Below are 26,729 nucleotides of genomic sequence, written 5' to 3'. Positions count from 1 at the left end.
ATAAACATACAATTGTCTTCCCTAATATGGTGCCATTCCAGCTGTTTTTGGACTACAACCAGCTATGCTGCCTAAGGCTGGCAAGGAGTTGGGAAAGCATCCACAGGATTATCAGGTTAGAAAGGCTGGCATTTCTTTGCAAAATCAAATATTGTTCATGAAAGAGCCCCAACATAAAGAGCACAGGAAAGGATGCACTCAAGAGGGACAACGAAACTATGACAACACTGGATGCTGTCTTGGTCAGTGACCTTTCATTTATGGAAGAAATCAGAACTGTTATCAGTTGTGTATGGGGAGGTGCAAGATCCTCAAATCCTGTAGGATTTGCAGTGCATTTGATGGAACAGGTATGTTGGGAAAATAATCTTGCATGCATTCATACTGGGTATCAGTGGGAATGAGGCTTTTACAACTTAAAAGTGTTCTTTGACACTAACCCATTGGCAATGTTTTTTCTGCCTTTGGCATTTGAGGCAAGCCCCACTCCCTTCTTGTTTGCCTTGCTTCCGTTGTTCTTCCCTTCCTCTATAACCTTTGGCCACAAGCAGACATGGAGGATATTGCTTCTCCTTTTTTTTCTGACTGTAACTACTGATGCTAACTGTAAGTAAAGATACCTTTTTATGTAAAATACTTCTAGAGTGATTTCTCATTACATAAAGTGCTAGTCCCTGAAAGGAGGTATAGTGCTGAGATTTGGGCTATTTCTCTCAACTTTTCCTGCTGTTGTTTCTCCCCACCACCCCATACTATGTTAACTATATAAGACTTGTAATTCCACAAAATGATGTTCATCCTTCTCAGTAACTGCAGAATGGAGACAACTTGCAGCAAAATTAAGTCAGCAGCAATCCAAGCTAATTATGAATTTATTTGGCTTTCTGATATGCTTTGACAATCATATTGCTACTGATTTCAAAATAATAAAAACCAGACTTCTCTATTTCAAAGAAGGGAGCTCAAATAAACCTCACACATCTGAATGAACACCTTACTTTATTTTGAATATTTTAGCAGTCCAAACAAAAAGTTGTCAATATAATATAAATATAAAAAGTACTTAAAGCACATCACTGACAGCTAGCTACATGGTATGCAAGAAGGACAACAAACCTCATGGGAGCAGTAGAATATTGGATTTGGTAAATAACAGTAATAAATCCTGGAGCAAATTATATTCACATATGCCAGTTTTCTGAAATAAAAGTGAAATTGTACAGAACTTCAGGACCTCGCAAAAACTGGTATTTATTTTAAAGTAGGCACATAGCAGTGCTCTTCTTGTTTGAAAAATGTAGTTAAGAAGCTTAATAATAAACGGTCCCTGACTAATAACAGTCTCAAGTATACAACACAATTACCTTGAGGAAAAAATTAAGCAACAGAAACAGAAATTAATGACAAGCTTAGACTCAAAGAAAAGTACGAAGAACATCCTAAACATCTAGTATCATTAGGCTGGGATCCAGACAGATGGACAACTGATGACGTATTCCCAAGTAGCATTTTTTTTTGTGTTTTCTCAGATAGCTGACTGAAACCACACTCTTTTCCCCAGAAATGTCTTGCAGACTGTAGCTATCTCCTTCTAAGGAGCTGCAGCTAGCTCCCGACAGCGGCCATGACACTTTTGGGAACTTTAATATAAATATAAAATTTCGGAGCTCATGTACAGCTTGAGGAAGATGAATTATCACTGAAAGCATGCTTTATTTTTTAATGGTCCAAATAAAGGTATCACCTTGTCTTGCATTTGTATTGTTTTCGGGACCATGTGGCCTTGTCCTATGTCACATGGGAAACTACTGTTCACACTACAGGTAATGTACAAAGAAGCTTGTAATGGAGCATGGCTTTCCGCTTTTTTAAGCAGAGAAGGGTCAGAAAACATCCCACTGGGAATCTCTTAGAACAGGTTTCTGGAACCTAGGCCCAGATTACATACAAGTCCACATACTTAGATACAAGAAAGCCCTTTATGTTGAAAAGATACTTATTCCAAATATTAGAGTGGTGCCATATGTTAGTTGCTCATTGTATAAAACTGAAACCCCTTAGTTACATTGCTCATGTGTGCTCACATATAAAGCTTGCCAATAATGATACAAAAACCTGAGAAAACAAAGATGACTTTGGAGTACGACTTTCATGTGTGCAACATGCTCGTTCATTCATGGATTTATTGTACTTTTTGATGAATTTTAAACAGCAGAACCAAATTTTAACAGAAAAATACAAGGTCTGCTTGTCAAAGGTAATTACTATGCATTTCCCTTATATTGGCTATTGTACTCTAAACCAAGTATTCTTAAATGCAAAACACTCAAGAGAACAGTTTTGGCACACCAGCTAATTTTTTTGGAGATGTAGCTTTCTTACAAAGGTATGTACTATAATGCCACCTTCTGGTCAAACATGCCATTCTTGTGCTACTGTTAACAAGCCACTGCTCCAAAGAGAAGGTATAATTTTAGTGTGTAAATCAGGTGTATGAAATACTTCAGTAACAGTGATTTTCCAAGGAACTGTGGTTTAAAATCAAAGTATCATAAAAAAAAATTCTTGGGAATGTAGACAAAAATCAATTAAGGAGAAACAAATTATTCTTATATGAAATTAAAATGTAAACTCTTCCATTTTCTACTACTGATAATATCTCAGAACACTTCCTTGATCTAATATGCAAAGAAAATGCTTTATTTCTTTGGAAAACAGAGGTACCTAAAGAACTTTAATACAGTGGTACCTCGCAAGACGATGACCCCACTAAACGACAAATCTGCATAACGATGACTTTTTGCGATCGCTATAGCGATTCGCAAAACAGTCATTCCAATGGGGGATTTCCGCTGGACGTCAATTAGGTCTGTGCTTTGCGAACCGTTTGTTTGCAAGATGATTTTTTCCGCTGATCATCGGCTTCGCAAAATGGCTGCCTTGTGTTTTCCGGACCCATGCTTCGCAGGGCAGCCATTTTTACAGCTGATCGATGCTCACAAAATGGCTTCCCTATGGGCAATCTTTGCTGGACGACGAGGTATTTTCCCCATGACGACGATTTCGCTAAACAGCGATTTCAATGGGATGTATTATCGTCGTCATGCGGGGCACCACTGTACAAGGAACTGGGGAACTACTTGCTATATCAAAGTGTTTACCCTATAAGACACCAAAATTTAAATATGGAGACTGAAAAGCCAGAGCAAACGCTTAGTAAGAAAACAAATCTATTAATCTGTCACTAGATGTTAAAACATGCCAAACAACATATTCCATTAGTAAGAGTTAGGCAAAGCCATGCTACTAATTGCTGGATGCAGGGGCAGAGAGGAGAAACCTTCCAGCAGAACAGGTAGTGTCCTTGTTGCCCTTCTTATCAGTGGGGTGGGAGGCTTGGGGAAAGCTCCTCCTCCTTAATCACTCCCCATGTAGTTAGTGAAAGGGACTTTGTTCACCTGAAGGCTGTCATAAGGTCCCACTGGTTCTGTGGCTGTTTTGGGTGAGCAAGGTGGCATTGTCACAGTTGCCAACTTGCCCCAGTTTCTTACACGCCATTGGTGCAATATAGCCACAGGATAAAATTTTTGCCAGTGAACGTTGACATAGCAGCATTTAAACCTATTCCCTGAAGATCTTTTGAGTTGAGGTAAGGATGGACTCCCTAAACCAGTGAAACCAAAAGGTACTAATTTCTACTTTACATACAGACTTCAATAAGAAAAGCATGTGTTCCATAGATTTCAATTTGGCTACCGTTTGGATTACTGAATAAGTGAATCACAGCATTGATGGAAGAGAAGTCCGGGGAACTGATCATCTCATATACCATTCCTAATTATGCACAGTTAATGCATCACAGTCATCCCACAGGTATCTAAATGAAGCAAGCAGACAAGAAGAGTTTGCTTCAGACTGAGCTGTGGTGCATCTGGGTCTGCAAAAAAACAAACAACAAAACAGCCTTCTCTGCTGTCTCACAAGCAACCCTCAGTGACACAGAGATTGTGTTGCTGAATGTTGCAGACTGGGATGCAGGAAAAGGGAAAATCTGCAAGATTCTGGGAGTAGAACCTCCTGCAGACTGAAGCAGACCAGTCATCCAAGGAAGGCACCTTCTGGATCCAACAATGTATTGTATTTATCAGGCAAAACACCTAAGTACTGGAGTGCCTGAAAGTAAAGATCAAAGTGACCACATAATATCTCCATTGTGTTCTGAAAGCTGTCATCTGGACCTTATTATGGACCATTAAATCTATAGTACAGTTATCAGCTGATAGTCTGATCTACTTTGGAGTTAACAAGCAACATGAATTTGTATAGTTGGCTCTACCTGACTGCTTGCAATTTTAAAATCTCCATGCACAGGTACACCTACAGAATTTAATTTCTGAAATACCTATCAAGTGGTAGATTTGGGAATTATCACAATATTTGTAAGCAAGATTTTAAGCTAGCCCAAGAAGAATCTGGTTTTCTGAATCCTTCTGTAGCTGGCTTTGGGCAATTTCCATTGGAGGTCTATCACACTGACTTCACAGTAATTACTAAATGGGGTATGGTGAAGCAAACATGACTATCTGAATCCACCTGACTGCGGAAGTACAAAAATAGGAAGTCTATTTTTCTACAAGTAATGCTGCTTCAAAATAACAGTACTGTATATGGCAAATTTTGCCTTTATCTTTTCCTACAAAAAGGTGGGTTTTTAAAAGCACTGTTACTAACAGTTTAAACATTGCAACCAATGATTAGAAACAGGAAGAAGCTAGCTTAAGACACAGACAGTTGGGAGTTATACCTTTAATTTTTTTCCATATTCATCCCTAACTAATATGGCTGTATCTGTCAGGTTCACTGTAATGCTATAAAATGAGATCATGTACAACATGAAGGAAAATAGGTCCTCTTGTTTTCTCTCCAATGAAAAATTCAGCAAAAAATCACTGCACTCAATCATCAGCCTTAAAAAGCAGCAGCACTAAACATTATCAAGAGTCTAACAGCACAAGTAGGAAATTTCTGTTGCAGAATGTGCAAGTTCAAACACACTTGATACCAGATAGTTTTAGGTTGCAATCAGATACACTCTCACATGGAAGTACTTCTTATTGAGCTCAGTGTGATTTTATTTCTGAGAAGATATGTACAGGGTTGCACCATTAAAATTACTTTACTTTGGCAAGGCTCTAACACATTAAAAGCAGGGGGTAAGCAAACCAATGAAGGCATAAGAGTCAGAAGCCATTAAAGGCATAAAAGTGCAAGAGCTACATTTTTAGGATAAAGTAATTGCACACTAATTAATTCAGAATCTTCTTCAAAGTCATTGCCACTTTTGCTAGTGAAGTGATAGTTAGAAATAACGGCCCAGTTAGGATGGAGGCTATACTGTAGTCACAGTATAGATATTAAGGAATAAACATAATTATATGTATTGTTACAATACCAAAAAGGTTTATTTGCAATACTTTGAATGTGTTGCTTGTTAAAAAAAATGAAGACAATGGAGCTAGTATGAGTAAGGAAAGATGTGCTCTTCGAATGTAGCATAGAATGTAGTATAAGCAATATTAAATAGATTTTGAAAGTTAAACATTCAAAAAAAAAGTAGGAACTTGCACTTTACATTTTCCTCAACAAAACATTTTAAGGAGGAGGGAAGAATAAAGTAAAAGAAAATGCTTAAGTCCATGGTATTCAATTATTGTGTTTCTGAGTAATACTAAACCACAATATTAGCACTTGATTTGATATGGCAAAGATATACCCTCTATGGCCTTAATCAAGGAGTTTGTGTACTCTGGTAAAGCAAGTTTCAGTTTCACTCAGAAACACATGATAAATGGATGAAATGAGCTCAAAGCTCGCATAGTCCTGAGTGACTAAGCAAGTTATATCCTGCCCTGTATTTGCTGGTTCTCAGGGATTTCAAAACAGCACACTGAAAAGACTTCTAATATCTCAAACCCAACATCAATGTTTTAATCTGTTAATTAGGCAGGGCTGCCTTACTCAACAGGCCCATGTTTCACGACAAAATTGGAAGTCCTTACATCCAAGTGAGGTTTATAGACACAGACCGTACACAGCAGAAGAAAATTCAATTTCAGATAGATTCTTCCAAAAGCTCTTCTCCGTTTCTGCAGCAGAAAACAATTTAAAGTAATATGCCCTTCTGCCACTGGGATCTTAGATGTCAAAGCAACCAGAACTCCATACATATTTTTCCTGTACAGCCCCTGCGTTTCTCCAACTCTACAAATGAAGGCTGCCTTTTTCATAGCAATGAACATAAGCTTCCTTGTCACACCCTGAGGTAGTAAAATGGGAAGCTTAACATGAATTTTTACCTTTCACTTTATTTCAAACTGCAAAATGGAGTTTCAACACAGGAAGTTATAAGTCTGCTTTAACTAGATACAGATACACTCTTCCAATTAGATACTGCGCTGTAACAGAACATGAATATGAAAGCAGCACTGAAATAGGAGTTGAAGTGAGATGTACCCCTTGTAATAAGGACACAAGTTATGACCCTCCATGCTCACAGCGAAGTCCCTGATGGCTTACTGCATAGTTTTAGAACAGTTGACACAACAGGGAAAAATGCAATTGAAATATGAGGCATTTAAAGGCAATCCAGTAGGAGCAGCTTCAGACTATCGCATTGCTAAAAAAGTCACATGATAAGGCAGCACGACTGAGCATGATTGCCTATCAGTCTTCCAGTTCATCCACCACTGCATATCCTTGATAGATGTTTTCTGCTGCCTACCCACACAGAGTTCATGGTCCACTGCAAGCTTTTGGTCTTTCAACTTCCTCTAGATAGCTGGTATTATTGCTATCCATTTAATAAGTAGACTACCACTTCATATGTAGTCAGCATTATAACTGTGTTTGGTATCTGTCTAATCAAGTGTGTTGTTAAGCCACGGTAAAGTGAGCCATAACCTTCTTCTCGAACAAGCAGGGAAAGTGTCTGGAAAAAAGATCTGTACTTTGTTCCTTCTTCTCGTAGCCTTGTTCGTATGACCTCTGTATAAACAGAATACATGGAATATCACATTTTGATAATAACCTTCAAAATACACAAAGAACATTGGAAACAAAAGATCTGCCTTTGTCTAAGAATTGGACCACCGAACTATCTAGATAAGAATGGTCAACTCTGTCAGTGGTTCTCCAGGTTTTCAGGCAAGTTTCTTCCCTAGTGCTACCTGAAGATTTTAAGTGGTTTCCAATTAAAGTATCAATCAAGCCCAACTGTACTTAACTTTCAAGGTCAGTTGGCACTGGGCTAGCTGCACAGGTGGTTTGGAGGAATGACATAGACTACAAGAATATAAAAATAGTATGCATTGAAGGATTTTTTTTTTAATTTCAGAGGGGTTTGGAGGTTTCTAACGACAACTTCTCAGTAAAATTAGAACATGTGCTTACAGTTAAGCAGGAAATGCATTCTTAAGGTACTAATTCTGAATGAGTCATTTCCTATAGCATATGGGTCAGGTCTGAAAATGCCCTGGCCTTCATTTTTGTCCACCTCAACTCACAAAAAAGACAGAATGTCAAGCAGAGCATCTCTTGCTGATCTAATGGAACAGTGGGGAGGGACATATAAAACGTGGTACTTTTTGGGACAAATACAAACCTCAAACCACTTAAAGTTAACTAGTTCATCAACTCAAGCTCCTCATTACTGCTGTTAACTATCAAGAGGCACCATCAAGTTGTGAACCTGATTATTTATGGGAGTCTACACTAGTTGATGACAAATCCACCTCAAAGTTGCCCTAAAACCTCTCTTTTGTCTAAGTTACAATACAGTGGTGCCTCGTATAACGAGTGCCCCGTTTAATGACGAATCCGCATAGCGATGGCTTGGGTAACCGGCGGCGGGTGGGATCCAAGCCCGGGATGCCTGAAAGGCATCCGGATCCCCCCACCCTCCCCCCGCGGCTTGGATCCGACCCGCGGCCGGCTACCCCAGGCATGGTCGGACTCCTGAGAGTCCGACCATGGCTGGGGAAGCCGGCCGCGGGGAAGGGGGATCCCGGCGGTGGCCTCGGAAGGACCCTTCAGAAGGGTCCTTCCGAGGCTACCACTGGGATTTCCCCCCAAGCTAAGCGGCGGGGCTCCCGCTCAGCTCGGGGAAAATGCCCCCTCCGAAGGGGAATCCCAGGGGTGGTCTCAGAAGGACCCTTCGGAAGGGTCCTTCCGAGGCCACCGCAGACATTTTCCCCCAGCTGAGCGGTGAGTTTTGTCCCCATAGGAACGCATTAAACAGAGTTTAATGCGTTTCTATGGGGTTTTTTGCCCCACATAGCGACGAATCCGTATAGCGATGAATTTTTTGGAACAGATTATCGTCGCTACGCGGGGCACCACTGTATTTTGTATAAAGAGTACAGTTAAATGCCTATTTAGACATTTTTCCCGGTCCCCAATTCCCACAGATTTTTGAGGAATCTAAAGAAATCCTCACCAGTCATTTCAAAATCCCCCAACCCCACCCAAGGCTACAGTATACTTTTTCACAGCAAATGTGAAATGACTTGCACTGTCATTTTAAAAGGATTTGGCACATGGGCTCCCAAAAACAACACTTTCTTACCATGTGGATAGGCTATAGATGTGGCACAGGTTTTGGAAGTGGCTGCAGCCATCATCATGCCAGCAAAGTCAGATGGTTCTTTGACAGATTCATCATCTTCATCCATAGCAGAAGCAGACTTACATTCCAACAGCTTTTGCTTAATACTCTCATAAATAACAAAGTGAATAACAGTCTCTGATATGCCTGCATAGGATGCAGACATTCCTCGGTAAAAACCTTTAAATCCTTCTGACTTATAGACTTTGCGAACACATTCAAAAGCACTCATCCGTTTTTCCCCACGATTCCTGTAAGAAAGGGAGAAAAACACAAAGTAACTTGAAAAGGTTTAATATTTTTCCAGATGCAGACATCATATGGCAATAGACAAAGTACCCAGAGGGTCACACTTTTTCTGGAACTTGCCTGTAAGCTTTTACTGAGCAGGAAAACATGAACACTCTACAGAAATACAGCAAGCCATCTAGCTATTGTTTTGTTTTCAGTTCGCTATATTTACACTCAAATAGCTATGCCCAAACTATGAAGAGAAAGAAGAATCCTACGAATGCAACTATTCTACCTCAGTTCTCAGGGCAATATGTTTATCTTCAGATCACTATGGGCTAGATAACAGAAAAATGACAATCACAAAAATGCTTTACTACAACAGCCCTTATTACATTGGGTAGGCAACATGAAGGTGGAAAATATCATTCCTTCTGCTAATGTCTCCCTTCTTAATATGTACAATCTCAGAAGTAAGATTTAACTTCAGTAATGTGTTACTTTTTGGAATAAGGTGGAGTGGATTACTTTGGGGGCTTTAAGAACCATCACTGTGATGCACAACTTTTTCAATATAAAAGACCGAGTTATTTTTTATTTGAGTAGTAGAGGAGGAGGAGAAGAGGCACATACTTTCCAATGGTTCTCGTATAGCAACTCTAAAAAGACTAGGTTCACCAGTGCCACCTCAGTCCCCTGACATGTGTTTCCATGGCTGAGTAGAAATTGGAACCCAAGTCTCCTGCATCCTAGTCCATCTACTATATCATATTGGCATCCTTGAGGAAGAAGACGAACAATATTTTTGTGCAATAATGACAACTGACCACTTGAGGGAATCAGTGAGCATTTTATACATTTCCCAAAGACTGTCCAGAGTAACAAGGAATGTTTGGAATGAGAAACAGTTACTTTTGCATATGGGGCAATGCGAACTGTAATGATTTACTGCTGATGAAACAAGTTACTTTTAAAAAGTTAACATTCTGAGTTCTGTGATGGTACAAAGCCCATGAAAACAAGCATGTTGCAAATGGAGAAAATAGTCATTCTCCCCTTGCATGATTTCAAGCAATATAAAATGGGCTGTTGAGTTGACCCTTGTTTCATATAGTCCAGTACTGTCTATTCTAATAGACAACAGCTCTCCAGATCTTCAGACAAATGCCCCTTCAGGACTAAATCTCAGCTTCTCTATATACAAAGACTGTTTCTAATAAATTTAGCTTTTGTGAAGGTGCAGATACCTCATGTTCACAGGTCTCCAAACCTTTTGCTAAACATGTATCACGGGGAAGAGGGGGACAAGGTCAGAACTACAATCCTGTTCTTATCTGTATGTTTGTTCAGGTGAATATCTGTTAGGTACCAGTTTAACCTTTGCCTCTGATTAAAATAATCATAGAAATCCTCAGAGGAAAGGTTCAGAAGGCCCATAAATCATATGTATTGCATAAGGATACCGTGGCAGAAATCTCTTTTATGAAACTTTTCACAATAGCTAAAGCAGCAGAAAATCTGCTGGAAATCTGTTAGTGAAGGCTTATTTGAATATACAACATTGAGAGTACAGTGGTGCCCCGCTTGACGATGATAATCCGTTCCAGGAAAATTGCTGTTAAGCGAAATCGTCGTCAAGCGGAAAAAACCCATTGGAATGCATTGAAAACCGGTTAATGTGTTGCAATGGGGAAATGCCTCATCCTCCAGCGAAGATCGCCCATAGAGAACTGCCGATCAGCTGTTTAAAATCACTGTCTTCCAAAGCAGGGGTATGGAAAACAGCCATTTTGCGAAGGCAGGGAAAACATTTTGTGAAGGAAAGTCATTTTGTGGAGCCAGAAAAAACATCGTTTTGCGAACAAACGGTTTGCGAAGCAGGCACCTAATCGACGTAAAGCGGATTTCCCCCATAGGAACCATCGTTTTGCGATCGCAATAGCAATAGCAAAAAACTCATCGTTAAGCGATTTCGTCATCAAGCGGGGTCATCGTCAAGCGGGGCACAACTATATGTATTAAAACTGCTGAGATGAAGTCAGTATAGAATGAATTCTGGTAACATCAGCCCATCTGTAGAACCACAATCAATTAAAAAATGTTGTCCTTGCAATGCCAATTTGTTTACATTCTGTATAAATTTTTCTTTGCAATGCCAATTCGTTTACATTTTGTATAAACTTATCTTTTTTACCTTGCATCAAGTTGCAATCGTGTTTTTATGAACCAAATTGGATTGGTTGCCGTGATCGCAGTAAAACCTAGATAAATATTATAGAAAGACAGATTAGGTCTCTTAAAAGCATGATAAACTATTTCTTATATGCTAAAATACAAATCAACAATAGGTACAAGTTGATGTGAACTTATGTGCACTATGCTAACAACCAGAAATAGGCCTCTAATGATATTTTACTATTTTTACAAGTCCAAAAACCCAATACATTTTGCATAATTACTTGAAATAAATATTTCTCTTATTTTTATTAGTCAAAAGGATGTATATAAAACCCAGTTTGCTAAAAAAAAATCCCTTTTTGCCACCTTTCTAACAAGATTTAGAAAATACCAACTGAATTTAAGTGCACTCCAAATAAAATCAAAGTGCAAATAAACTAAAATCTATCAGAAAAGCATAAAACATTTTTGGTAAATTTAATTTATATAATGGAAATACACAGCAAAGTATAGAAATACATTAACGGAATAACTGTTTACTGTTGTGCAGCCAGACAAATAATATTGTATATAAACATGTCAATATTCAATTGTACAGTATAATTAAACATTATGTTGTATTAATTATGTCTTGTCAGTTTAGTATTCAAAGCAAATATTGTTGAGGGGACCCAGAAATACTTGTACAAACATAGAAAAGTGAGTTGTTAAGCATTACACTATTTCATATGTACTATGGACTACTAAACAGTACGGTAGCAACTATTCAGAATCTCAATAGGGTTAGAAGCCACTACTGCTCTGTTATCTATATTGTGATTAAATAAGAATTTACTTTCCTCTACTGCAGAACCACAAAGGAAAAAAAAGCAATTTGGGAAGACAGGTTTCAAAAGCTATTCAGTTTATAAGACTAAGATAAAATGCAATATATTTTCAGGGCTGAAAGAGGGAGCTACAGAATATGTGAAACCTAGAATACTTTATTTATTGCTATATAACTTATTTTATTGGAATGATATGCAAATCACTCTTCTTAAAGAACAAATCCTATTCTCTTCCTGCAAAAAAAGGGAAACAGGCATTTTAGGATGTGAATGTACAGGAGCACCTTGTTCAATGTCTCTCTCATACATATTTTTGCTGCACCTATCAGAGAATGTAGAAACGTACTTGTGGATTATACAAAGTTTGTCGATAAATTTCTTCTGGGCATTCTCTAAAGGCATTCACACAGAAACACTTGTACTTAAATGACTGGCACTATAATCTTATACATGTCTATTAAAATTATGTTCTACTAAGAACAGTGGGGTTTACTCCTAAGTCACCATGTATAGGATTATAGCAAGAAAAGAAAAAAAAAAAAGCAGAAATGCCAAAGGATCTTAACTGTTTTAAAGTTTAGTTCGTGTCAAATTTTAAACATGAGGTTTTATTTCTCAGGATTAATTGAGAGCCTCTGAATTACCTACAATATTTAAACTGCTACACCAAAATGCTTAAAGTTAATCAGTAATGTGACTTTCACCCTCTCAGTGCCATATCATTCTCTGTCAAAGGCTACTGGATCCATTTAAGGAGTCTGTTCAGTAAAAGTAAGCAAATGATCAAAATTATGATATACTCTTTTAATTGGTACTCCCTAAAGTAGGTTAATTTAAATAGGCCAAAAATTTTCTCCTATCATTTTCTGGTTATGAGATCATAGTAGTAGCAATAATGCTGGTGAGTAGAGATGGTGGGCAGTAACAGCAAAATACTAAGTTGATTCTACTGAAAATAGCACTTTTTAAAACTGGAAAAATTATTTTAAGCTTAACCTTTATTTAAACATAAAAACAGATTAACAAAATACAGATACGCCTAATTAGCAGCTTTTACTTGTGACACAGTCATGTCTTTAAGTCCTTGTACTTCCTGTAGTCATAAATAAGTAATCATTCTTAACACATATCTTTTGGGGGGAGGATGGTTAGCTATAATGTGGACAAGTGCATGAACCTGTCTATATTTTATCTGGCATTTTCAAGAAAAGGGCCACCGGTCCCTTAATGTTCTTCAAAAGTTTAATCATATGAAAAATAGTTATCCTGCCATTTTGGATTTGAGGACTCTTACAGTCCAACCCTATACATCTTCTTAGGAGTGAGCTACATGGAGTTCAATGGCATTTACTTTCATGTAAATGTGTACAGGACTGTATTTTTAATTTTTATACAAAAACAAAATAAAAGATTAGAGTAGCCTGGACATGAAATGCCAGATACCCAATGTCAGGTCATTGGGATACAAATCTAAGTCAGTTGCCAAAATCCTACTGAGTTTTCATGTCAACATAAGGTAACTGGCAAAAAATTGCTGGAAGTTAAGAAGTGAGCTTAAGGCATTTAGTGCTGCATACTGAGCTGCACAAATTGATATGAAACAGCAAGTACCCATGCTTACTTCTTAACTTGCAGCTAATAGGTGTAACTAATAGGATTTGGTTGATATGTCTAGCTCAGTATGTTTGGAAGATACAGAAGTCTGAAAAGGGTGCCTTCAAATTGGAACAGAACAAGTATATGTATCACATAAACAGATGTATATCTTTTATTCCAAATAATGGAAGAAAAATTAAATCAATGGAACTCTGAAGTGCTTAGCGTTGGCATGTCACTGTCATGATAAAACAAAATTCTGAGTTTTTGTGAATGAGCACACATGCTAATGCTAGCTGTTCAATCATTCTCATTTGGTTCTTCCTGACAAAAAGATGGACTAAACAAGCTAGAGAGTCTCTGATTGTGGTTTGACTAGTTGATGCACTGAACAAGAATCATTAGCTTTATCTCCTTCAGCATATCAGATTCCAAAGCCAAGAACAAGCTCTGGTTTATAGTTCCAACTTGTTGGGTAAGGAAGGTCACAAGAAGTCTCATGATGAACAACAGACATACATATCAGTAACTATTTTGGTGCAAACCAAATTCCACAATCATGCCAGTGTGACATCTTTATTAAGTGAACAAAAATGGACTACCCCAATTGAAATCTAATGTCACTGCACAGTTTGATGAGGCTCGGTATCTCATTCCAGAAGTATATTCAGGACAATATGAAGGCAAGTACTTAAAATCAACTCCCTCTCCTTCGATTTACTTTTGTAACATCTTAGCATATGACAACAGGATTTTTAGAAGCCTGCACACTGCCTTTTTTTAAAAAAAGTCGTTCTCACTCCAGTACAGATTTGAAACAAAAGACTATCTAGTTTAGCCACTCTGGGGGGCACATGCCAAGTGGGAGTGAGTGAACTGCAACCAGCAGCATGCTTGCTCATTCATAAGGCAGAATTCTGAAGATTTCTAACATATTGTGGCATCTGAACACAGCCAATGAAACCTAAAATTTTATTTTGTCCTGTTCCCATGTGCACCACTACACTGGTGTGCATTCATAGATTGCAATGCCACTCCTAAGTCACAAGCATTAAAAAGTCTCATTGGGCTGAAGAAGTGTAGAAAGAGGAATTCATTACTAAACTAACAAAGGGAAATGCTCTTTCAATTGCACCAATCTACCCAATTATTTAACTCTATCTGCGATTAAGTCATTCATTCAATTTTTTAACTGCAATGGACACTCGTACCCACACGAGGCAAAACAACAACTTGAAAATAAAACAGCTAAGATCCCAGGTATGTATCTGCACTGATTTGATGTACAAAGTCCAAATTAACTGCTATACTGAATGTAAATATAATGCTAAAGAATATTTTAAAAGTGGCAACAAGTGATATGGACTGCAGTATTGTTAAGAGCAGTTATAAAATACTTTCTCCTACATAATTAAAAATTAGAAATCTTACATACTGTTAGCAAGGAGCATAATTTTCCCAACCTGGCTAAAATACACAGCATTGATCAATAATATTTTTCCACCTTTCCCCAAGGAAAGGAATAGCTCAGTGATATTTTAGAACAATGAATACACAATCGGAATTGAGATATAAAGATTCCCCTTACTTTCTTTGTTTAAGAGCTGTTACAAACCCAAGTTGTGGTTCTTACGCTAGAGGCTGCAAGAGACGCTCAGTTCAGTACTCACGAGGTTTAAGTTAGTCCATATTTCTGCAGGAAGTGACCTGCGGATGGGGAGCATGAGATGACACGATCTCACTCTTTTCACGGGAGAAATGTACAGTAAATGCCTAAAATAGACACAGGCTTTTCTGTATCATAACAACAAGCAGTGACCTCATCAGACACATGTGATAAAGTTGAATCCCAATGGAAGGATTTGTGAATTATTAAAAGGTGAGATCTAACTTTTAAAAGTGGAGAGCAATAAAAAAGGAAAGGGAAAAAAGGAATACAGGCCACAGATATATTTTTTTTCAAAAAAAGATTTTGCAAAATGTGCTGAGTACTGAAATTTCTGCCATCTGCAGCAGTTTAACCATTTCTGTAAAATACTTACCTACAATATGTTTGTTTAAAAAGCCCAAAGTGCTACTTTGGTGCTTTGCTTTGTTTTAAAATGCTAACCTTGTCACACAGAGAAAAACAAGACTTTGCACCATGTTGAAACATATTTAACTTCAAATTTGAGACTGCGCCTGAACTAAATATCCTGTATAAATTTAAAATTTAGCTTCCATGTTACAGATCAAGATAATTTTCAGTATTTCCACAAGCATAAACCAAGGGGAAGATGGACAGAATAAGAGCAAATCATACAGTTCAACTGTGCTGTTATCTTCCGTACTTCAATCAAAATGGGCCAGTGCCAGCAAAATCAAAATGGGCCAGTGCCAGCAAAACAGCACTAAGAATAATATAACAGACCAAGTTCTAAAGAAATGTTTTAACTCTTATCAGTGACTACATTAATATAATCATTAGCCTGAAAGGCCACAATGCTATAACAAACTATGGTGCATTATATATGCATTATAGTGAAAGTATAGTACTCCACCTCTGAGTACTTTATACCTACAAAAGAATCATTTTGACATTTACTTGACAGCACCTATTATTGTAATGTTATAAGTTCATTAGCAAAAGTTATAAGAAATATAGCCTTCTTATAGAAATAAGAATGTTCTTTCACATACAAATGCTTCCATTTATAGATAGCAGGAGTGAGCAACTCTGGCCCCAAATCTTTCTTAGCTACAAATCCCATCAACCCTAGTCAATATAGCCAATGATAAAGGGTAAAGTGAATTTCAAATGAAAAGTATCTGCAAAGCCAGAGTTGCCTCCTCAGTATATATAATCCATTATCAATTCAATAGAGAAAAGAACTATTTTTCTTTAAATGAAGCTGGTGTCATTTCTTTATCTATGACACTTCCATCTCCACAGCACTGCTGCACCACAACAGCTGCCTTAAAAAATAAAAGGTAGTTTTAAGCCTCTGCCTTTCAGTGAGATTGTGTATTTCACTGAACTGAATAGAATAGCTCTGTAAGCATACTCAAATATCTATCAGATTTTTTTGTGAAAGGCATTTGGGATGAGGTATGTGTAAATGAATATTTTTTAGAAGATTTCTTTGTCATCAGAGTTTATTTTGCACATTATCCAAGCATATCCAAGTGCATTCTCCACATACAAGAACTATGCTATTTACATTCTACAGAATGGGTAGAACTTTAAAATTTGCACTGGTGGAGATACCAGGTCATGATCTGTTCTTTATTGTTTATTTGTTTATTTTATTAGATTTATACCCCGCCCATCTAGACAGATAGTCTACTCTGGGCGGCATTACAAAATTTAAAAACAATAGAACCAATGAACATGCAAAAATCCAAGATGTAAAATTGTAAATATTGAAATAAAGCAGGAGGGAAAGCCTGCCGAAATAGCCATGTTTTAAGTTTACTTCTAAATACACCCAGAGAGGAGCCAGGCAGATCTCTACGGGCAAGTTGTTCCAGAGGCGAGAGGCCACTGCTGAGAAGACCCAGTTCCTTGTTCTTTCCTTCCGGTCCTCCTTGGTATTAGGCCCCTCAATCGCCCGGCCAGGCTAGAACAAGTGTCTCTGGCAGAACTGGGTGGGAGAAGACGCTCTGCCAGATATCAAGGTCCTAAACCATTTAGGACTTTATAACTAATCGTAAGAACTTTGAAATCAACGTGGAAATGAATGGGCAACCAATGCAAGGCGGCCAGAGTGGGGGAAATATGTTGGTGCCTCTTCACCCGTTAGAAGTCTGGCCGCCGCATTTTGTACCATCTGGAGTTTCTGCGTCAGTCTCAAAGGCAGCCCCACGTAGAGCGCATTACAGTAGTTTAATCTTGAGACTATGAGTGCACGGACCAAAGTGGTGAGTGCACTTCAAGATAGGGACACAGCTGGGCAATCCGCCAAAGGTGGAAATGTACAGAACGGGCCACTGACGACACCTGGGTCTCCATGGTGAGCGCCGGGTCGAGATGTACATCCAAGCTGTGAACCTCACTCTTGGTGGTAAGAGTCACTTCCCCAAAAGAGAGGGAGTTTCCCAGACTATTGATGTTTCGGGTGCCCACCCGAAGGGCCTCCATCTTGCCCGGATTCAGCCTCAGTCTGTTCTCCTGCATCCATTGCTAAACAGCCCCCAGGCAGCGTTCAAGGGATGAGACAGCATCCACTGTTGTTGGAAAAAAGGAGATGTAGAGCTGAGTATCATCAGCGTACTGATGACACAAAGCCCCATATCCCCTGATGACCCCTCCCAGCAGCCTCATATAGATGTTAAACAGCATTGGAGAGATAATCGAGCCCTGCGGGACCCCACAATCGAGGCTCCATGGGGCCGAGAAACTCTCTCCAATCTGCACGCTCTGGGGACTGTCCTCCAAGAAGGAATGGAGCCAGGCCAAAAATTCCCAACTCGGACTGCCTCCCCAGGAGGATACCGTGGTTAACGGTATCAAAGGCGGCTGAGATATCGAGAAGGACCAGCAGAGACATTTTGCCTCTGTCGGCCTCCCTCAGCAGGTCATTAAACAGGGTGACCAATGCTGTTTCCATGCCATGGCGTGGCCTGAAGTCCGACTGGAATTGATCCAGGGCATTGGTTTCATCCAGAAGAGTCTGTAGCTGATCAGCCACCACTGTCTCAACTACCTTGCTAAGGAAAGAAACATTGGTGACGGGCCTATAATTACCAATACTGTCTGCCGCCAAGCTTGGTTTCTTCCTAACGGGCCTAATGAGTGTCTCTTTGAGGGAAAGGGGAACCTTAACCTCCTGGAGAGACCCATTAATTGTTGATGTAACCCATTCAGATGTTATAGGCCTGGCTGCTTTGATTAGCCAGGCCGGGCAAGGGTCAAGGGAGGAGGTGGTGGCACGACAGCAGTCAAGCACTCTGTCTACCATATCTGACATCACAGTCTGAAAATGGTTAAGTCTCATCGGGCGAGATGGACCACTGGATGTCTCAACTCGATCTACTGTTTCCAAATAGGGGGTAAGATCCTGGTGGATGGCCTCCACTTTTGATTTTAAAAAGGCTTCAAACTGATCAGGTGAAATGCTAGAGGGAGGCCAAGCACCATGACCAGTTCCGGAAAGATTGTTAATTATGTTCTCAAGGCTGCCTGCACAGAAAGCAGGACACAAAGATCCCTTATCCATAAAAACACTCTGGTGGCTATATATGCAGTGTTGTTGCCTCTGATCCCATACATGGCTCCTCTTAACAGTCTCATGAATATGCTAGGATGTGTTATTACTATATACAAGGTGTAGTTGATCTTATTTAGTATATATCATATGGCAAAATGATAGTGCTGCAAAACTTTCCTAGGGGGCATTAGACTACATTTTGATAGCATAAAGGAAATTGAAATTGAAACAGCTGCATAAAGGTCTCTGGTTTATACATCAATGTAATGATGTAATCTGAATGGGCAATAGTTTTCACAACTCCTTTCTAATATGCATAACACAGAAATAATAGGTTTCAATAATCTTAGAACTACAGAGTTGGAAGAGATACAATGGATTATAAAGTTCAGCCCCTGACAAAGAGGCACAGTGAGGAATCGAACTTCCCAAAACCACTGAGCTATCCAGCGGTCAATCTGAACATTCTATGAAAAATATCTAGCAAAGTACCTTTCCTGAACTCAACAGCATAATGCAAGACATGCCAAGTACAAAACAAGTACCATATTTAGTATTTCAGGGTTGTGAGATTCTAGTTTAAACTGAAGATTTTTTTTAAAAAAAGTTCATAACAAAACTGAGCATTAGCTAACACATCTGCCTCACATGACATCTTTTATATGAATTCATAATACCTTTTAAAAGCTTCAACAAGTAAATATTCCAAAAAGCAAACTTAGAAAAAAAATACATGAAATTTTAATAATTTGCTGTTAACTGTTCAAGTAACTTTGAATTTTATGCCAAAACAAACCCAATAAGTAGATTTGTTAATAGCTTAATTTAGTGCATTCAACAGAAGTCTTAAGCAATTATAGAAATGACAAGGTTAGCATTTTTCTCACAAGCTAAGTCGTTAATGGCCATTCATATTAGTTGTATGGCTAAGCAATGAAACGTATGTATTTTATGCATATTAAAGGAGAGTCTATTGGATTTCTAGCTACCTAAAGCTATGCTACTTCAAGGAAAAAATAGCTACCTTTACAGCCAATCTGCACGGTACATTCTTTTTTCATCAACCATGTGGTTTACGTGCATAACTGCAAAGCTGAACATTAATGCCCGTCAGTATTGCACGAGCACCTGAGCAGGAGAGTTTCCACTAGTAAGAACAAAGCCACAAAAGTACAAATAGGTAGTGTTCAATTTTTAGAGGAGACTAAAACATATATTTAGCTCAATGTGGCAACTATATTATAATGAGAAATCAATAAACCTGAAAAATTTAAATGTTAAATAGACTAAACATTTAAGCAGAGGATTTAATAAGAATTTAAGCATTAAAACCGCAGTACAGGAATCACTGCAAACTTAATCTGCATGTAGATATGGAGATTGCCAATGAACTAGTTTATTCCATCTTTCTTTGTCTTGGCAAAGAAGCACATCTACACACAGATAATCTATTCTGAAAAAAAAGAGGTAGAGAATTTTAAATTAATTTTCCATAACCATTTCTGTGCAATATATATTGCATAAACTATAAAAAATAACCTTCAATCAAAAAAATTACTAATCCATGTTCGTATCTTCTTTTCTGCTCTTTGTCAAGAAAATAATAGTTCTTTACACTTCTGAGGAAAAAAAAACACAGGTAACAGAACAGCCTTTACATCAACAAAATCTCTGGTGCAAATAACTGACTGAGATACAGTTTTAAATGAACCCCCATCCTCCTCCCATTCTATATCCCATGGAGATGTGAAAGATAGCAGCTACTTGAAATTTAAACTCTGTTCTCTTGTATTGGAAATACAATTCAAAGTGTGATAGGCAATTATCTTTTTTCCCCTCTGTCTATTCGTCAGCTGTAATATTTTCACTTAAGAACATCAGAACAGGGGAACAGCATGGCTGTATGAATTCGTCAGCCCAGATTTCTTGTAACAGAACTGCTTCAATAATGAACAGAACTGGTTTTGCAGTGAATGGCCATATGTTTTTTACATTAGATTCACAGTGGAAGTGCAATATGAAAGTGCTGGTAGGTGTCCTTGCTAAGCCTCTTTTTCCCCTAGTAAAGAGAAATCAGTATCTCTAAAACATGTAAGATCCCATATTGTCAATGGAAACATGTGATTATTCTAATAATTATAACTGAACAATCTTACAGAAATCTGCTTGGAATTAGTTGTCATTAAATTCAAAAGGGTAATAGGGGGACATTGACAAAATATGACTGGAACTTTTTTATTGCACTTTTATCTCTGTTCTCAGACTTAATTCTTCTCCTTCAAAAAAGAGTACATTTACATGCTTTCAGTCTTATCAAAGCCAACAAACATAAGATTATTTAAGACTAAATAAAGTATATCTACTTTTAGCATTAAATGTATGGGCAGAAAATTACTGCTAAAACCTGCTGGCATATTTCAGAAGCCAGAGGAAAAAGAACAAGAAAATCTGTGAAATAAAAAGCGGGGCAACAGAAAAATCAGTATCTGCTTCTTCATTTCAAATTATGTCACCATAATTTGCTGCTCTACAACTGTGGGAAAAATAGACACTGTGTCCTCACAAAAATATCCATTGACACTTATTCTATACAGTGGTGCCTCGCTTAATGATTGCCCCGCATTACGACGAATACGCTTTATGACAATCTTTTTGCGATCACAATTGCGATCGCAAAACGATGGTCTAAATGGGGGATTTCGCTTTGCGATGATCGGTTCCCTGCTTTGGGAACCGATTCTTCGCAAAATGTTTTTAGAACAGCTGATCGGCTGTTTCAAAATGGCGGCCGGGTAATTAAAATGGCTCCCCGCTGTGTTTAGGGATGGATTCCTCGCTATACAGGCAGCAAAAATGGCCGCCGTATGGAGGATGTTCGCTGGACGGTGAGTTTTTACCCCATTGGAACGCATTGAATGCGTTTCAATGGGGTTTTTATTTTCGCTTTACGATGTTTTGCTTAACAGCGATTTTCCTGGAACGGGTTATCGTTGTTAAGTGAGGCACTACTGTACATTCATTCGCAGAGCAGTAGACACACAAAACACCAGAGGTCCATCTGCCCAGGTAGCCTCTTACTGTACTATGGATCCCCATGTCTGCAGTGTTTCATTCATTATAGCTACTCAACTGCTAGGTAGTTTTGCAGGTAATTCAATCATTGTGTTATAGTTCCTCACCTGCTACTCCAGCTGAGATCATGTATACTTGGGTGGAGTCTGGTTCAAAGACATTATTCAATGCTTCTTTGCAATTGGAGTAAGCAGCAAAGTATATTGCTCTAAAATCAAAACAAATTAAATCTGATTAACCTTCTCCCATTCAAGCAATACTAACAGTGATGTTTCAGTATAAATTAGGATTCTATGCAGCTACTACTTAAAGAAGGAAAGTGTTTATATGCTCTCAGAGATATAAAGATGTTTGTCAAGACCCAAATATGTTGTTCAACACACAAGTAGCCCTAATTCCTTTGAGTGCAAATCCTGGACAAAACTCCCCACATGTCCCTCATAACCATCTGTGAGGTTCCAAAGTTTCTCAGAGCAACAGTTGCTGACATGTAAGCATTAGAACTTGCTGTTAAGAGTGTACTGTCAAACACTAATCACAAAATAAGTTTTCACAGTTATTGCTGAACTGATTTTTTTTTCCTCTTCAGAACCTGCAAAATATTTGATTTTGAGCTCTGGTGGAAGTGCCTGCAAATGGGCAGATATACCGCATTTCCTTTATTTTTTGCATGGTCTAAGATAGTGGTCTCCATAGATGTTCTTTGACTAAAACAGCCACTAGCTGTGCTGGCCAGGATTTCTGAGGGGTTTCTAATCCAAAAACATCTGGGGACCCAAGCTTGGGAACCATTGGTCTAAGTCCTACAATGCAGGACAACACTTGTTGGGAAAGAACAAACCAGAGAAGGGAAGCTGTTCAATTCTAGGCAACAGAATAAATCGACAATAAGTGAAAATGGCATACGATGTTTAACCATGCTTGCAGCAAGCCAGTTAACTGAGCGGGGTGCACCAGTTCTTGCCAATTTCTAACTTGTGCCATTGTGTGAATACACGGTGTCCTTGTAACATTGGTATTGGATACAAATGTGCAGTGTTTTAACATTAAAGCTAGGATTTAAAGAATCATTCAATTAATTCCAGATGTCTCTACAGTAGTCATACCCAGTAGTACTAACTGCAATTGGTAAACTACTGAAATTTTTATAAACTAGAAAAAGATGTTCTGATATGATACCACTGTCCTATGTTTAAGAAAAAAGCCAAAAAAGGACAATCACCACAGAACATACCTAACTCCTTACAGAACATACTTGAAATAGCTGTTTCCAACTCACAGTAAATACAGTAGCATTTTACTTCATTTCTAAATAACACAGTTTTAGCTTTTTAAAACAATCAAGCTTTCATAGTCTGCACCACTATATAATAAATAATCCAAATACTTAAGAAAATAGCTTTTAATATCGGTTATCTTGCCACAAAGGGGCAGGATAAAATCATTTTAATTATAATAAAATAATTTGATGGAGACTTTCTTACTTCATACAGTTCCATTTTAACAGTTCTTTAGATGAATTTAATGAAGAGTACAATTAATACAAAATTACTATTAACAAAAAAAGTTAAAAATTTAATTAGATATACATTGGCCTTAGACTGCTTGATTGGCATCTTTTAACAAAAAACAAAACAAAACCCTGCAATCAGCAGAGATCATGATATGAACACCATTTTAGCCTTTATGAAACAGAACATTAAGTTAACATCATTAGCTCTGCAAACACGTGGCCTTTCACAAGAATGTGATAAAGTGGCTGTTTTATATGGTGTAATTAGCAAAACAGAACTCAGAATCAGTGGTGTATGTTACGAAACAAGCTTCCTTGCAGGTTCTTCAAATAGACATATGCTGTTAAAGTCACTTAGTAAATGTTTAAATGAAACACAAACACATTTGTCTACATTTGATGACTAGAAAAAACATGATATATTCATTCATGAGCCTGAGAACGCATAGGCAAATGGACAAGTCTAGCATGAAAACTGGGAGAAAGTCTAGTTACATTTTATTAGCAGACCGTAAAAAGGAGGAATTAGTCATTTCAAACTAAAAGATAAATAACCTAAGAGACATATAACACAAAAAAGGCAAAAGCCAACTGAGAAAAACAATACAGGTAAGGGCAATTGTGCAGTCGTTTTTCTGCTCCAGCAAGGCTATCCTTTATGCAATGTATTGTATGCCCCATTTCACAACCACTGTATCACCAATCATGTGAAGGATCCTGCTAGAGGTGATGATGGGGAACTCCTGCATGATTGCACTTTTGTGACTGTGTAAGCAAACAGGTCACTGTCTGAGCTTTTACTATTACCTGGTTTATTGAGTTATCCAAGTTTTGTTCAAAAGTTATTATGAGTATCTGACACTTTTTTGACCATCTGAATTATTTTAACTCAAATGCTTAACACAAATGCTATTTCTATTTTGTGCTGCACAAGAAATATGCTTTATACAGTACAAACAACATTTAAATAGAAGCTAGAACTGCTCTTCTCTGGCTGAGTTTTAACCTGCAGTTTTAGCATCCATAATATCAAAGTACAAAATCAGGGAGCAAAAAAAGTCTATCAAGTTCTCAGAAATAGAGATTAACTGATTTGTGAGAACATGTGAATGACTGCAATGTTGAAAACCAATGTGGGATCAGTTCACGCAGGCTGATTTTCACACACAAGGCCTAGAATTGCAGTATTAGTTCCTTATTGTACTCTACAGTCTCATTTACTCAACGAAGAGAACCATTATTCTTCAGTTCGGCTACCAAATTCATCTAATATTTATGTATAGTCGTACTGAAACAGGATTCTTTAACATGCAATGCATAAACTACCTAGAGGTCAGTGATGGCAAACATTTTTGGGCTTGAGTGCCCAAAGTGGAAAAAAACCAAAATAACAACAAAACAGTGGGCTGCGGCAGAACCAGAAGTGGTGGCGGAAGTGGGAATCCCAGGCACAAAGGTGCCCCAAGACCCCACTCTGGATCAGTTGGCAGTACCAGCTGCTCCGGATCCTGGCCCGCTGCCTGTCAAAACACCAGCATTGCGGCTGCAGCCACCGCCTGAGGTTTGGCTGCGGGGAGGGGGGAAGCAATCCGGCGACTTATGGCTTGCGTGTCCACAGAGAGGGCTCTGCATACCAGCTGTGGCATGCGTGCCATAGGTTCACCATTGCTAACCTAGGTAGAAAATATTGACTGAAATCCTATTCCTAGAGTATCATTTTTTGGAATTATGGCTGCCCCACTGTCCAGTGGCTCAACAGCTTCCTCACACTGAAAGGGGCTCGGGGAAGCTTCAGAACCTTGAGGAAAATTTAATTCCCAAAATATCACGGTAGCTGATGATGTCATCAACCTTATATGGCTTAAGTTAAAGCAACATGATTTTACCCACAATATCTAAACCAGTCTTTGCTATCTAAAAACATTATCAAAATACAAGTGAGTAGGTTACAATTGGGAACTGCCAAAATGAATCATAGAATAATGGAGCTGGAAGGGGGCTTTAAGGCCATCAAGTCCAAACCCCTGCTCAATGCAGGAATACAAAGCAAAGCAAACAGACTGTTGACCAATTATCTCTTGAAAGGCTCCTACTGAGACTCTTATTTGGTACAAAGAGTGGCAGGAGTTAATTCAGACAGTAACAGATTATATAGTATGTTCTGGTGTGTATGCAAACCTGGGCATGTAAGCCATGTGACTTAGTCACAGGAGAACTGTTTCTTGGCTGATCTCCATTTTTGCCATTATAATCAACACACTGATTTTTGCAGCTTATTCTGTACATTAATTGCTCTCTACAGGTGAAGAAGGAAATCTATTATCTACACTAAAGTGCATCCAAACATTCTATTCTATATTTCCACAAAACTGGGATTGGATATTGCCTTAATATTGGTAAAATGATAGGCAACCTATTTATGCAAGGTGGGAGGTGAACTGTTGGCTGGCCACTAATTTTAAAATTTTAAAAGAGTAGGCAAACTAGTTAAGGGAGGTGGTTACTAATTATTGTAAATTGATTTCCTTACATAAAAACAAGTGTTTTAGATTTCTAAGATGGTTGTTGTTTATTTCTCAAAATCTTCAGCCAGAAGATGGGGAAGGGGTGTCACTAGCACACCACTGGCCAGTGAGCTGTTATAAAATGTGTTTTCAATGATAGTGGACCCAGATTCATAGATGACTGGCCCTTGAGCATTAACTAAATTAAGGTACCTACTCAGCAAACAGTATGTATGAGAGAAACTGTAGGTGTATCAAACGGAATATGTATACATACAGATACACAAATGCATAATGCTATATATTCATATCTGAGTGGCATGCATGTGTATGGTTACACAACTTCCACACAAAGACAGCAACGTTATTCACTAAGGTCATATAGATACCAAGTTCACATTGCCTGACAAGAGAAAGAAACCACACATACACAAATACACAATTTCAGTGACATCAAAGGAAGGGGATTTAAACTTTCCACTGTTAGATTACAATTTCTTTAGAAAACTATGTAACAATTTAAAAAGTGGTTTACCTGGATGGAGCCACGCCTACCAAGTTAGGACCTAGTCCTCGAAAGAGTGATCGAGGACCCTCCTTTTGTAAGATCATTCTGCAAAAGAAGCAAATAAATTCTGAAAAATGTAGCTGAGGGCACACGTGAAAGTGTTATTGCATTCATTTCCCGCTTGTGGGCTTCCATCAGCATCTTCAAATCCCACACATATAATCAATAACAAACAATTTCCTTGTTTCTTGTCAGGTTACCTTTTTTGGACGTCTGAATTTTAATAAGGTTTACATTGTAAGATATTAAGAAATTTTAGTTGTGAGAAGGACAAATGGGGCAAGGTATGACCAAAGTAGGGAAATACTGTAGCTATCTTTTTTTTTTTCTTCAGCAGAAGAATTCTTCCTGATATGGAATTTTGTCTGTTCATTTGTTTTTTAGTTGTA

At 38.2% G+C, this 26,729-nt stretch overlaps 1 protein-coding gene across 2 annotated transcripts in view; it reads right to left on the bottom strand.

The window, feature by feature from the left end:
* Positions 1-982: 982 nt before the first annotated feature.
* SLC25A36 (solute carrier family 25 member 36) overlaps positions 983-26,729 on the bottom strand; it is a 39,503-nt gene continuing 13,756 nt past the window's right edge. For both annotated transcript variants that reach the window (XM_020793151.3, XM_020793153.3), the window contains exons 3-7: positions 26,308-26,385; positions 21,863-21,963; positions 11,088-11,154; positions 8,624-8,913; positions 983-7,044 (exon numbers count right to left, since the gene is read on the bottom strand). In XM_020793151.3, coding sequence (XP_020648810.1) covers positions 6,851-7,044; positions 8,624-8,913; positions 11,088-11,154; positions 21,863-21,963; positions 26,308-26,385 — 730 coding nt within the window. In that variant the 3' untranslated portion in view covers positions 983-6,850. The remainder of the gene's footprint in view (positions 7,045-8,623; positions 8,914-11,087; positions 11,155-21,862; positions 21,964-26,307; positions 26,386-26,729) is intronic.

Source organism: Pogona vitticeps, chromosome 3 (genome assembly GCF_051106095.1).
Source record: "Pogona vitticeps strain Pit_001003342236 chromosome 3, PviZW2.1, whole genome shotgun sequence".
NCBI lineage: Eukaryota > Metazoa > Chordata > Lepidosauria > Squamata > Agamidae > Pogona > Pogona vitticeps.
Note: the sequence above shows the minus strand (reverse complement) of the source record. Positions and strands in the feature narration are given on the sequence as shown.